The sequence below is a fragment of the Urocampus carinirostris genome, chromosome 12 (genome assembly GCF_059441175.1).
Source record: "Urocampus carinirostris isolate Australia breed hairy pipefish chromosome 12, RoL_Ucar_1.0, whole genome shotgun sequence".
Lineage (NCBI taxonomy): Eukaryota > Metazoa > Chordata > Actinopteri > Syngnathiformes > Syngnathidae > Urocampus > Urocampus carinirostris.
In genome coordinates, this window is record NC_142360.1 from 35,887,731 (window position 1) to 35,901,809 (window position 14,079).

At 41.0% G+C, this 14,079-nt stretch overlaps 1 protein-coding gene across 1 annotated transcript; it reads left to right on the plus strand.

Annotated features, from left to right (window-relative positions):
- The first annotated feature begins 8,247 nt into the window (after positions 1–8,247).
- Positions 8,248–11,247, plus strand: mafaa (MAF bZIP transcription factor Aa). Its single transcript, XM_088349253.1, has one exon. It carries the CDS (start codon positions 8,805–8,807, stop codon positions 9,720–9,722), a length of 918 nt encoding a protein of 305 aa, XP_088205379.1. The 5' UTR covers positions 8,248–8,804; the 3' UTR covers positions 9,723–11,247.
- Positions 11,248–14,079: the final 2,832 nt, after the last annotated feature.

The window sequence follows — 14,079 nt, forward strand, 5'->3', positions numbered from 1 at the left end:
CTTTCGCCCCTTTAGCCTATGCGAGCCTGTAAATGATAAAAAGGATCCGCCCCCTTTGCCTCCGAATAACTTTCGCCACTAGTGACTGATTCAAATGATGATTGACACAATGAAACGCCGGGATATAAATCCCAGCATACACCGCGGACTACTTCGCCTTCGGGGGAAAATCTAGTCAGCGGCTGCTTGCCTTAGTTGCAAGACTTTGCGACTTAATATTGATCCATATATAAGGCGCACTGTGTTATAAGGCGCATGGTCAGCTTTTGAAAATAATAAAGGCTTTTAGGTGCGCCTTATAGTAGAGAAAATACGGTACTTTATTTTGTTTTGAAACCATTTTACAAGTAGAAACAATCACGGCAAGGTAGAAATATAAGATCTTAGTGTATTAAAAATGTAGATACAAATTGAGATCTTTGAAAATGATTTATCGACAGATAAGGAATGTGTAGCAGATAGTGTGAAGAAACAGAACAGTGACGTCTACTCTGTCTTAACACTAACTATATCTTAATGAATAAGACATAAAAGAAGAGCACATATGTATAAACTAGCTTGCAATAAACAAAACATGAAAGAAATAAACCACGGGAAATGTAGGGATTTTAACAGATTTTTACTGTACAAAACGCAAAATAGAACATACCCATGGATAGAACAACTACACCAACCAACTGTTAATAAAACATGAACGTTAGACAAAAAAACTCACACAGGGACAGTACAATGAGGCATGAAATGCTAGAACACAAGATTTAAAACAAAACATGAAAGGAAGACACCATGGGATATATTTGCATACCAACTGGTTCAAACTATTTAGCACAAAGGTAATAGGAACATACATACTCGTGGATTCAACAACTGGCTCCAGGTTTAGGTTTTCGTGCCGGCGTGATGGAGAGCCGGAGCTAGCTAAGCGGCTTGCGGCGTTATAAGTCTTCGGTACAGTCCGTAATCCTGGTAAATGTGAACTCTCCACCAAATAAGACCGACGAACTAGCTGTGCTGGTGAAAAACTTCAAAGCGCACAGGGAGTGCAGTTTGCTGTGTTTTACGAAAACCTGGCTCACGTCTAGCATCCCGGACGCTAACGTGGCGCTACCCGGAGCTATCCGGCTTCAGCGCTGTTGGACAGAGACACAAAAGCCTGCGGGAAGCGGAGAGGAGGTGGACTCGCTTACACGAGGCGGTGTAACCCTGGGCACCAAGATTTCCATCTACTGCAGGGACGTCGAACTTTTGGACTAGCGTGTGACATCATCCACTCCGCTGTGGCTAAACTACAACAAAGCACCCCGAGGGGATCCTGTTAATCTGTTAATAGGAGACTGCTGGAAGTGTGAATTTCCCTACAGGGATGAATAAAGTATCTAACTGAAAGAAACTTAAGGAAAAGACAACGCAGGACATATAACCAAATTTTGGTAGTACAGTGACGGGACTGTCACGTCATGGATAGTGAATTTAGAAGAACGTGTGTGCATCTTCTCTCTAAATGAACTCGAGCGAGTGATTTTAAAAACTGGTCTGCAAGTTTTACAAACGTCGACTGGAAACGAGCGAGGCCTGCTTACGAGCACAAAAATAGGGAACTCGTGATCTTCCTTCATCCCTTGACAATTCAAGCTTATTCCTCCTGTGCGGCATAAGTAACTTAGGTGGAGATAACCCAGCGCAGCAGCACGACAATCCCCTCCCTCCCTTAATGTCCGGCTCCTTTACCTTGCCGATGTCCGTCGCGCTTCCCTGGCCCGATGGCAGCAAAGCGGGCACAATGAAAAACCTGACTTCAAGAAAAAAAAGTCTCAAGCGCTCGCTCGCCTTCCATGGCCACAATGAAGCCACCGGCGCTGAGCTTCTTAAATTTGCCTTCAATGCCGACTGCAATCTCGGCGATTCGCAGACCCTGCTTATTTGATCCGCAAAAAAAAAGACTAATGACCAAGTGCACCTAACTCGGAATACTTTGATGTGATTTGCTTCGGTTTTTGCATATTTTGCAAAAACGGACAGAAGAAGTTAAGCTTGGCCTTTGCTCTTTTGGGGGGCAGAAATTTGGACTTCCTTGAGCCTATTCAGCGCTGAACAAAATAATAGAAGCTAAAAAAAAAAAGGGGGGCGAAACAACTAAAATTGGTTTAGGTTTACTCAATGTGTGTGTGTGCGTACATTACACATCTCATCTCATTAGCTACACCACTTATACTCAGTAGGGTCGCGGGGGTGCTGGAGCCCATCCCAGCAATCATCGGGCAGTGGGCAGGGGACACCCTGAACGGGTTGCCAGCCAATCGCAGGGCACACAGGGACAGACAACTCACTCGCTCAGTCACACCTAGGGACAATTTGGACCGGCCAATTCACCTGAAATGCATGTTTTTGGAATGTGGGAGGAAACCGGAGTGCCCGGAGGAAACCCACATGGTAAAAATAAAATCAAAGACAGGAAAAAAGAGGTAGAAGGAAAAAACCCCGAACTTTATTCGAACATCAAAATAAAAACAGAACAAAAACAATAACTCAACAACAAAATAACGTTACGTAATTTGTTCGAAAAGGGGTAGTAAGAAGCAAATGCTTATATTACCTACCCCTTCTTCTTCCCCACCAAATATACCAATGATATAACAATTGTAATGATATTAACAGGGTTGGGTAGGGTTACTTTAACTGGATTACTTTCAATTACTTTTGGATTACTCCAATACCAAATATGCTAATAAAAGACAAAAGAAACTAAATATGAATAAAATGACTAAATTTTGTGCAGGCTTGGGGGTAACAAATTACATGGAACGGCAAAAATAATGTTGGCAAGCTGTTTGGATTTATTTTCATTTCGTTTCTGTCGCATTTTATGTTCGTTTTGCCGGAGATCAAAGCGATCAAAGCCAGGAGAGAAAGCTTACCACGTGTTGTGAGTCATCATTTTATTCATATTTAGTTTATTTTGTCTTTTATTAGCATATTTGGTATTGGAGTCATCCAAAAGTAATTTAAAGTAATCCAGTTAAAGTAACCCTACCCAACCCTGGATATTAACAATAACAGTTATAAGAATAGCAACAATAACACACAGTTGACTAGACACACTATTCCCAATCTCCCGCACCACTCATACCCCAACCTCTTCACCTCTGTATTCCGCCAGGAATGTTTCTTTGTATCTAAACCTGAACAAGTGAATAGTTGGACACTGTTTGATCTCGTCTTGCAATCCTTTCCAAAGCTTGACTCCACACACAGACACACACATACTTTTCCTGGTGGTTCTCACTTTTAAGATTATGAATTCACTACAGCCCCTTAAATTATAATTTCCCTCTTTCCGAATGAATAATTTACGGATGTTTTCTGGAACTATGTTTTTGTTGACCTTAAATAGCAGTTGTGCAGTGAAAATTTTTACTAAATCATCTAATTTTAATAATTTGGACTGCAGGAATAAAATATTAGTATGGTCTCGATATCCTACCCTGTGTATGGTTCTACTTGAAAAGAACAAAGAAAAAAATACCTAAAAAGAAAGAATTAGGAAAGAAAGCCTGTAAGACAGATAACGAAAGAGAAAAAATTAAACAACAGAGTATGAAAGAAAGAGAGAAAAAGCGGGAGGGCAGGAGAGTAACAATGAGAAAGAGAATGGGAAACAAAAATAAGAGGGAAAGAAGTAAGAATGACAGAATGAGAAAAATGAAAAAGGAAGGAAAGAAAACAGAACAAGAATGAAAGAAAATGGAGGTAAGAATGCATGACAAAAATGGAAAGACACTTTAATAAAAAGTAAAGCATGACTGAAAATTACAGAATGAACGACAGAAAGAAATGACAAAATAGAAGGACGAAATGAACAACAGAATGAAAAAAAAGGATAATGAAATGTAAGAATCGCAGTGACAAATCATGGCAGGAAAAGAAAGATAAATAAGGATTAGAAAGATAAATTGAGAAAAAAAATGGCGAAAGAAACAAGAATGAATGAAAACTTTATTTCGAACATTAAAATAAAAACTGGACAAAAACAATAACTCAACAACAAAATAATGTTACATAACTTTTATTTCGCCAGTAATGTTTTTGTGTATTTAAATTTGAACACACGAATAGTTGGATATTGTTTGATCTCATCTTGTAAATTATTCCAAAGTTTGACTCCACACACAGACACACACATACTTTTCCTGGTGGTTCTCACCTTTGGGATTTTGAATTTACTACAGCCCCTTTAAGTTATAATTTCCCTCTTTCCGAACGAATAGTTTTTGGATGTTTTCTGGCACTATGTTTTTGTGGACCTTAAATAGCAGTTGTGAAGTGAAAAAAATTACTAAATCATCTAATTTTAATCATTTGGACTGCATGAATAAAATATTGATCCCGATATCCTACCCTGTGTATGGTTCTTATTGCACGTTTTTGAAGGATAAAAAGGGGCTGGAGTGAACTTTTGTAATGATTGCCCCAGACTTCTGCACAATATGTTAAGTATGCTGCGATTGGCTGGCAACCGGTTCAGGGTGTCCCCTGCCCACTGCCCGCTGATTGCTGGGATGGGCTCCAGCACCCCCGCGACCCTACTGAGGATAAACGGTGCAGCTAATGAGATGAGATGTTAAGTATGGAAAAACTAAAGAACAATATAATAAATACAATGCATTATAGTGCAAAATGAATTTGGCTTTATTCATGATTGAAATGCTTTTAGATACCTTAGTTTGTATGTGTCTGATGTGTAGACATTTTAGAATAAAAACCAAGATATCCTTTCTGAGAAAGCAGCACTTTCTCCGGAGGACCCCTTCCGGTGGGGCGTGTGGGGCCGCTTCCACTGTTAAAAGGACAAAAGAGGTCAGGTGCAAAGGCTCCCCAGCTGAAGTGTGGCCCCCCTGGCGCTCATCACCGGTATCGACCCCCCCGGGGGCCCCTCCGCACGGTGGGGCTTAACGACACATCGATGCAATTTGTGCTTAATTGCGAATGAAAATCTCCACGCTCAAACCGCCCAATCATCCTCACTGACTGACTGGCGGAAATGCCCATTGATTTTCTGCAGGGGGGGGGGGGGGGGGAGTCGGGGCCCCCGATCGATCGGTGATTGATAGATGGGCCCCGTCCCGGCTCGGGGGAAGCCCGGTGAGCCTCGTCAGATGGAATCGACTCCTTGTGGTGAGGCTAATCATCGGCGGCTGTTAGGCTTAGCATCCGCCGACCCGCACCTGATGTTTCAATTCAGGTTTTGCCGCTTGAGCTTAAAAAACTCTCAACAAGACAAGTGTGGCCCCCGTTAAAAAAGAAGTTGGAAATCGATAAATAAAAGTAGAGTTGCACATTTAAATTTTATAATAACATTTGATGGGAAACATATTGTAGTAGAAATTTGATCGTATTACTCAGGGGTGTCAAACTCGTTTTAGCTGGGGGCCACAAATGCTAAAAAAAATCACACAGGGGCCGGACTAGTAAGTTTAAGAGAAAGAGAGAACGATAATCAGGGAAAACAAGGGAGACAGAGTAATAGTGAGAGAAAAAGAGAGAGCAGAATAGAGATATGTATGGAGAAGAAGGGGGAAATGAATATAGGGAAAAAGAAAGTGAAGAAAGAGAAAGATAAAAAGAATAAGAGAAGTGAAACGACAGAAAGAAAAAGAGTAAGCAGGAGAAAAAGAGACAAAGTGAGGTGTGTGTGAGAGAGAGAGAGAGAGAGGTCGAAAAGGGAAAGAACGAGGGTAAGAAAGAAAGAAAAATAGAAAGAAAGAGAATTAAAGTGTAAATTAGAGAGAAAATAGAAAGAGCAAGACAGAAAAAGAAAGAGTGAGAGAGAAATAGAGAAAAGAGAAAAAGAGAGAGAAAGAGAGAGTAAACAGTAGAAAGAAAAAGAGGGAGGAATAAATAAAAAAAGAAGTGAGTCAGAGAGAAATGGAGAAATACGACCACAATTAGTTTGCAAGTGTTAACTGGCTTTGGTGACATCCGGTGGAAATATGTAAAACTACAGCTCATTTTCCTCTTGCGCTTCTCTCACTGTTGTCTTGCGGGCCGGATGTAAACCATTGGTGGGCCTGATCTGGCCCGTGGGCTGCCTGTTAGACACCTGTGGTATAACTAAATTCACAAATGAAAGAGATTTTCTTAATTACTAAACAATGACTTGTTTTCCCTGTTCCAATAGTTTTATTTAAAAAAGACATCATAGCAAGAGGCAGCACGGCGGCGCAGTGGTTAGCGCATGTACGGCACAGTTCATGTCTTGTTCAAATCCAGTTCCAGACTTCCTGTGCGGAGTTTGTATGTTCTCCCCGTGCTTGCGTGGGTTTCCTCCGGGCACTCAGGTTTCCTCCCACATTCCAAAGACATGCATTTCAGGTGGATTGGCCGGTCCAAATTGTCCTTAGGTGTGAATGAGCGAGCGAGTTGTCTGTCCCCGTGTGCCCTGCGATTGGCTGGCAACCAGTTCAGGGTGTCCCCTGCCCACTGCCCGATGATTGCTGGGATGGGCTCCAGCACCCCCGCGACCCTACTGAGGATAAGCGGTGCAGCTAATGAGATGAGATGAGACACCAGAGCCATGTCCCCCTAGTGCACAAGTGTCAAACAGGCGGCCCGCGGGCCAGATCAGGGATTGAATCCGGCCCCCGAGACAACACTGTGAAGCGCAAGAGAAAAACAAGCTGCAGGTATAAATATGTCAACTTGATGTTGCCAAAGCCAGGTGCCTCTCACAAAGACACTGTACTTGGATTTATTTCTCTCTCTTTCTTTTGCACCCCTTTTCTCCCACTCTGTCTCTTTCACTCTCTGTGTCTCTCTTTTTCTCTTCTTTTGTTGCTCTTTGTCTTTTTCTCTCTCTGTGTCTTTTAACCTATTTTGCTCTAACTTTCTTTTTTCCTTTTTTCTCTTTTCTCTTTGTCTCTTCATACCCTTCGCGCTTTCTTTTCTCTTTTCTCTCCTTTTGTCTTTTTATTTCTCTTTGGATTTCTTTCTTCCTCTCCCTTTCTATTCCCCCTCTGTCACGACTTTTTATCTTTTGTTTCTCACGCTCTCCCCCTCTCTCTCTCTTTTTCTTTCTTTGTCCCGCGCTCTCTCCTTTTCCCTCCCTCTTTCTCTTATTTCTTTATCTCTCTTTTTCTTTCTCTTTAATCTACTAATCCGGCCCCCGACAGAATGTTTGTTCTATCGTGTGGCCCCCGCGTTAAAATGAGTTTGACACCCCTGCCCTAGTGGGAGGTGGCTAGAGAGAGGGAGCGAGAGAGAAAAATAAATACAAGTACAGTGTCTTTGTGTGTGTTGCCGTACAAAGTACGTTTATTATGCATTTTAAGACGTGTGCGACGTACAAGAAAATCTTTATGGAAAAACGCAAATTTGACAATTATGGGCACCATCCGGTATACACCGACTCACCAAACGGAAAATCAATCAAGTCAAACGAGTTCGCCGCGGTAGCCTCTATCTCGGTATCGTTTTTTTTGTTGAAAACGAAGCCAGCGTTTTGATGCTACTGTGCGCTTGCCTCTGCAGCCTCGGATTACATATGGTAGTTATGTAGTGAAAGGAAGTCCGTCTCTTTTTAGAGAACAGGCTTTTTCGGCTCAACTCATGAAAGAGAGCCGGCTCTCAAACGGCTCACTTGCTTTGATGCATTCTATTACGAATTATGTTGTTTAAAGAAGTTAAGAAAAAAAGGAAGTATAAAAGGAGAAAATGAAAAAAGACAGGTTTGTGGTTATCCCTTTAATCAGTATATTACCAACAATAATTGAATGCAGAAAATGAATTCATAATTTGAATAAGAAAATGTATCGTTGTACTTAATTATATTTGTATGTATTTTTCATTCTACAGTGAACGTCCAAGCGACTTCATTTTTGACCTTTTTTTATAATAAACCTCATTCATGTTGAGCAACTCAGTATCTCACAACAAAATGTTAATTAACAATATATATGATATAACGAAAGACATGTACAATATAACATGTTAAACTACATAAATAAACACGTTTGGGAAAAAAATAGGGTCCCCCCTAAACCCCGCCCCCTTTCCGTCGTTTCTACTCGGTTATTTTCGGTTGCGCTCGGAGGCTTTTCGCTTCGCTTTAAGCCAACTCCTCATACGCCCCCTCCCATTGGCCCGTCGCACCCTCCTCTTTCCTAGGGGGTGGATTCACCTTTATAAGTGCGCAACCACTTTCTGCGCGCACTAGTGTGGCAGCGCGTGCGTGCATGCCGGTACCACGCGGAACTTCAACCTTGCCCCGTACCTGGAAAGTCTTAATTTGGACAGAGTGACTTTTGGGGAGGTTTTTGGGGGGGCAGGGGCTTCGTGCAAGAAAGTTTTCGGTTCCCACTCGAAGGAGGCTTGCGAGGGTGAAGCAAGGACAGCGACTCGCTGTTTCCAAATCCATCGGCTTCGAGTTTCAAGGGGGAGGGGGGGACCAGGAGGGAGGGCGTCCTGGTATTAAAACCTGGTTCTAACCCGGTTGTCAACAAGAAGAGAGAGAGAGAAGAGATCTGGCAGGTGGACGCACCTTATAAATAGGAGGAGGGGGACTACTCGCTGCAGATAGTGCGCATTTACGCATGCGATTTTTGGTTCCTGGCGCGCGTCACCGCGGGAGGGGAACCAATTGCTGCAGCTAGTGTGCGCTAACGCATGAGATTTTTGGTTCCTGGCGCGCGTCGCCGCGGGAGGGGAACCAATTGCTGCAGCCAGTGTGCGTTAACGCACGTCCTTTTCGGGAGCCGGCCCGTGTCGCCGCGGGTCGGGGGCCAGCTTTGGCTGCCGTCGCATGGACTGAAATGGCCAGCGACCTCGCCATGAGCGCGGAGCTGCCCAACAGCCCTCTGGCCATCGAGTACGTCAACGACTTCGATTTGATGAAGTTCGAAGTGAAAAAGGAGCCTCCCGCCGAAACTGACCGCTACTGCCACCGGATGCCGTCCGGGTCCCTCTCCTCTACCCCTATTAGCACCCCTTGTTCCTCGGTGCCCTCCTCGCCCAGTTTTTGCGCACCCAGCCCGGGTGCGCAACCCGGTGCGCACGGACAATCCGGTGGAGGTGGCTTACCAAGCGGCGGGGTAAACGGGGGACCTCACAACAACGGGGGGAAACCCCCCCTGGACGACTTGTACTGGATCCCCAGCTACCAGCACCACATTACCCCGGAGGCGCTCAACCTCACCCCGGAGGACGCAGTGGAGGCCTTGATCGGCAACGCGCACCACCACCACCACCATCACCATCAAGTTTATGAGGGCTTCCGAGGCGGTCCAGGAGGGGGAGGGCCGCACCAGTACGCCGGGGAGGACCTCTCCACTTCTGGACACCACGTGCACCACCACCCGGCGCACCACCACCACCTCCACAGCCGCCTGGAGGAGCGCTTCTCGGACGAGCAGCTCGTGAGCATGACGGTGCGGGAACTGAACCGGCAACTGCGCGGATTCAGTAAGGAGGAGGTGATCCGGCTGAAGCAGAAGCGCCGAACCCTCAAGAACCGAGGCTACGCGCAATCCTGTCGCTTTAAGAGGGTCCAGCAGAGGCATCTCCTGGAGAGCGAGAAGTGCACCCTCCAGAACCAGGTGGAGCAGCTCAAGCAGGACGTAGCCCGCTTGGCCAAGGAACGGGACCTCTACAAGGACAAGTACGAGAAGCTGGCCGGGACCGGGAGGGGATTCGGAATCAGGGAAAACAAACAGCCAGAATTCTTCATCTGAGGACGAGCAGAACCTCCACGTCTCCCTGTCTCCCGTCTTAAAAACGTTTCTACCGAGTCTTAAGTGACACTTAACTGGACTGGGACAGAACCCAAGACCCACAATAGGAAATTTCTTGCAAGTGTCTCTTGCAACCCAGCATGCGGGACATGTTTGGTTCCCCCCAACCCAAAGTTCCTAGCGTGTTCCGATTGCATGAAAGGTTCTGTCCTCTTCTGTACCTCAAAATACGACGGACCCAAACGTGACACGGACTCAAACCCATTATATTAAAAAAAAAAACAACAATAACCAAAAAAAAAACAACGGATATTTTCAATTATTTCTCTTGCTAATCCGCATTTTAGACATTCTTGCAAGTGCGCACAGATTAAAAAAGCAGACATTTTTTTCCAGCTGTTTTCCGAACATAAACGCAACACGGACTCCAATTTATTATATTTGGGACACATAAAAAGATATTTTCCATTATTTTTCTCTATTTTTCTTCCCAAATCACATTTTAGAAATTCTCTCAAGATCGCATAAAATGAAAGGGCAGACATTTTTCCCGCTGTGGGTCCAGAAACCAATGGACCCAAACGCAACACGAACTCCACTCATTATATTGGAAAAAAAGAAGTATAAAACGGGATATTTTCTATTAGTTTTAAGTAAATGTTCGTACAGAATTCTTGAAAGTGTGCATAGAATAAAAGAAGTGGACAGGGGGTTTCCCCCGCAGCGTATCCAAGATCCAACAGACTCAAATGCAACATTAACTCCAACTCCTCATATATAAAATTAAAATACAGCAATTTTCGATTAATTTCAAAACTGTTTTGAGGAGATTCCTACAAGTGTAAAAATATTTTTTTCAAACGCAGCAGTTTTTTTCCACTCGGTCTCCAAAAGCCGTTGGACTTGAACGCTACATGGTCTCCCAACTCATAACATATAAATAAAAAACAGCTTTAAAATTAATTTATTTCAAACAGTTTTTTTTAACAACAAAACCGTAGATCGTTTTTTTTGCAGGATATCCAAGATTTGACGGTTCAAATGCAACATAAACGCCAAACTCTCATATAAAAACAAAAACCGCTATTTATAGATTAATTTTAAACCCATTTTCTTAAAAGAATTCTTGCAAGTTTACATAAATAGTGTTTCCAAAATACAAACAATTAAAAAAACATTTAATTTCAATTATTTTCATGTTCTTTTTCCGGACAAAATTCTTGAAAGTGTACATATTTTTCTTTAAAAAGCAGTAAACCTTTTTTTTCCGCAGCGTCTCCAAAAACCGACGATCCAAAATGCAGCATGGACTCTGAACAAACTCTATATTATATGAGTAAACAAAACAAAACGAGGTGTAATTCCAATCATTTATTGTAAACATTTTTGCTGAGTTGCATTTTAAAAATACTTGCAAGTGTACATAAAAATGAGGGTAAAAAGCAGCAGGCGATTTTAATCCGCTCCAAAAGACAACGTACTCGAACGCAACACGCGGACTCCAAACTATATTAAGAAATCATTTTTTTAAAATGCTATTTTAAATCAAATTTTCTTGCAAAATTAGCTCTCCCTAATTTAAAAAGGTTCTTGTTAAGTGTACATACAATACAATTGAAAATAATGCAGCAGTTATTTTATCTAAATCCAAATAAAACAACAACAAATTGCAGTCTGCGACTTGGGTGCTTTAAACTTAACGCGTTTTTTTTGGTAACACAATTGCTTGAAAAACTTGCAAATGTACATAAAATAAAAAAAGAAGCGGGTAGTTTATTTTAATTGAAACAAAAGATTAAAAAAATGGCTTGGGTTGTTTAAACTTATCAAACGCAAAAAAAGTCGTTTTGATGCCGCAGCATGCAAAGTCTTTTGTGAATTTTAATAGCACACAAAAACAAACTAAAAGCAGCACTAATAATAATAATAATACTATTAATAACAATAACAATAATAATACTGCACTCAGCAACTTATATATATATATATATATATATATATATATATATATATATATATATATATATATATATATATATATATATATATATATATATATATATATATATAATTTCGTATCGGTGATGTCTTTGCTGCTAAAACTCTATGCATCTTTTTTTCAAAACAAAAACTGCATCGAATTACATTTTGTTTCTGGCGGTGGTGGTGGTGTGTGTGTGTGTGTGGGGCGGGGGGTCTTCTAAAGGCTCCCCCTTCCTGCTGGACTTTGGTGCAATATTTTTCTGATGCTCGATCTGATTTTCAAACGAATTTAAATCCGAAATTTGATTTCATGTACTCAGTCTTAAAAGAAAACCGTGTACCCGCAAAAATGTGGCGTCCATGTACATGTGTAAATAAATTGTTTGTATATTTATTCAATAAACGTGTCAACAGGCATGCTTGAGAATCCCTTTTTTTTATTTATTTGTGACATAAAATAGATAGAATCTTCTGAATTACATTGGTCCGCTGTTGTCATTTTTTTTGACAGGAAAAATAGAAATAATCCCTCAATATAGATGCACATTTTTTATAATATTAGACCTCATTGTTTACGGGTTTATTTTAAAACATTTGACTGTGTCAAACTTGAAATTATGAATTATTTAGTGGCGTTGAAAAGCTATAATGATTTGATTGCTTTTATTGGGCAGAAAGACAAGTTTTGGGTAACAGTTTTAATATTATAAATATTTGTGTTTAGTCCGTTAAATGAATTACGTAGTGATTTTAAAATATTTTGTATGTTTGTAATGTAAAATTCCGTATTATTTTGTTGCCACGGCATTCTGTAATTATTCATCTGTCCTCATTTTCTTTCCAGAGAAATTTAAAACGCTGTCAAATATAAGACGCGCACATTTGTACATTTAATCATTTAAAGATTGATTTTAAAAGGTCGTAGTGTTTATAACACTGAATTCTGAATTATTTAGTGTTTTCGGTATGCGATATTCATCAAATTGAATAATTAAACAATAAAAGTGAATGAGATATTCAAACATTATCAACGGAGGAGAAAAATACGCGATGTAGCTCCTGTAATGATGCATTTTCGTTACATCTGATTTATTTTCAAGATATTAATACGAATAACAAGGAAATATATTTATGTTTTGTTGTGAATTATAATATTTAGGCCGAGGAAAGGAACGAATTGCGCAAAGCCTGAGCAGGCCTCACATTTTGCGCTCACATCCCGGCTCGAGTGGGACTCATTATTTGCTTTTAAAATCATTTTAATCATTATTTTGAGCAAATATTTTGTATTTTAGAGCTTAATTCAACACATTACATTTGTTGCGATATATATTTTGATGGATCTGTCGTTATTTTTACGTATAATATTGCAATAAAAGTTTTTTTTGTTACGACGTCGCTAAAAAATGAAACAGTCGGCTTATTATTAGATTTGTAGCTCTTAATTTACATAAAAATGGAGTTCCAATCATCACTGAAACAGTAAATAATTTAAACAGTATTTAAATCAGTCTTACGAACCGAACTGCGATTTGTAGAACTTGTTTAAGAAGAATTCCAACTAGATTTTTGTAACACTGAATTTATCATTTTTGTAAAATTTGACATTTAAAAAATAGTATTTACTTATTTTGTCAGTAAATTACTAACTTGGCCTTTAATAATATTATTATTTTCATATCACTTCCTGAGCCAAAAACTGGGATCGACGTTAAGCGAAATTTTACTTGTTTTTGGGAGTATGATGGTGATGATTATGAATTGATTTTCAATTAATTTAATATCATAAAAGCAAGAAATGCAAACAGACATTTAGCCTGTTAGCAATTGCCATTTATTTTCTTCAGATACTCGGTGAAAATCTTAACTTACCTTAGCCTTACCTTAGAAAAGTACTAAAGTATCATGAAAATGTCATTAAAAAGAACAAAAAAAAACAATCCATTTTAAGAATTTGAGCTTAATTAACCCAGTTAGTCTTGGGTAAAATGGATCCAATTAGTCTTGACTAGCGCATGTGCGGCACAGTTCTGAGGTCGTGGTAACCTCCTGCGTGGGTTCAAATCCAGCTCCAGACTTCCTGTGCGGAGTTTGTATGTTCTCCCCGTGCTTGCGTGGGTTTCCTCCGGGCACTCCGGTTTCCTCCCACATTCCAAAAACATGCATTTCAGGTGAATCGGCCAGTCCAAATTGTCCCTAGGTGTGAATGAGCGAGTGAGTTGTCTGTCCCCGTGTGCCCTGCGATTGGCTGGCAACCAGTTGAGGGTGTCCCCTGCCCACTGCCCGATGATTGCTGGGATGGGCTCCAGCACCTCCGCGACCCTACTGAGGATAAGCGGTGCAGCTGATGAGATGAGATGATAATTTTCAAAAA

Coding starts and splice junctions, on each gene's coding strand:
- mafaa (XM_088349253.1), top strand. CDS start 8,805: ATGGCCAGCGACCTCGCCATGAGCGCGGAGCTGCCCAACAGCCCTCTG.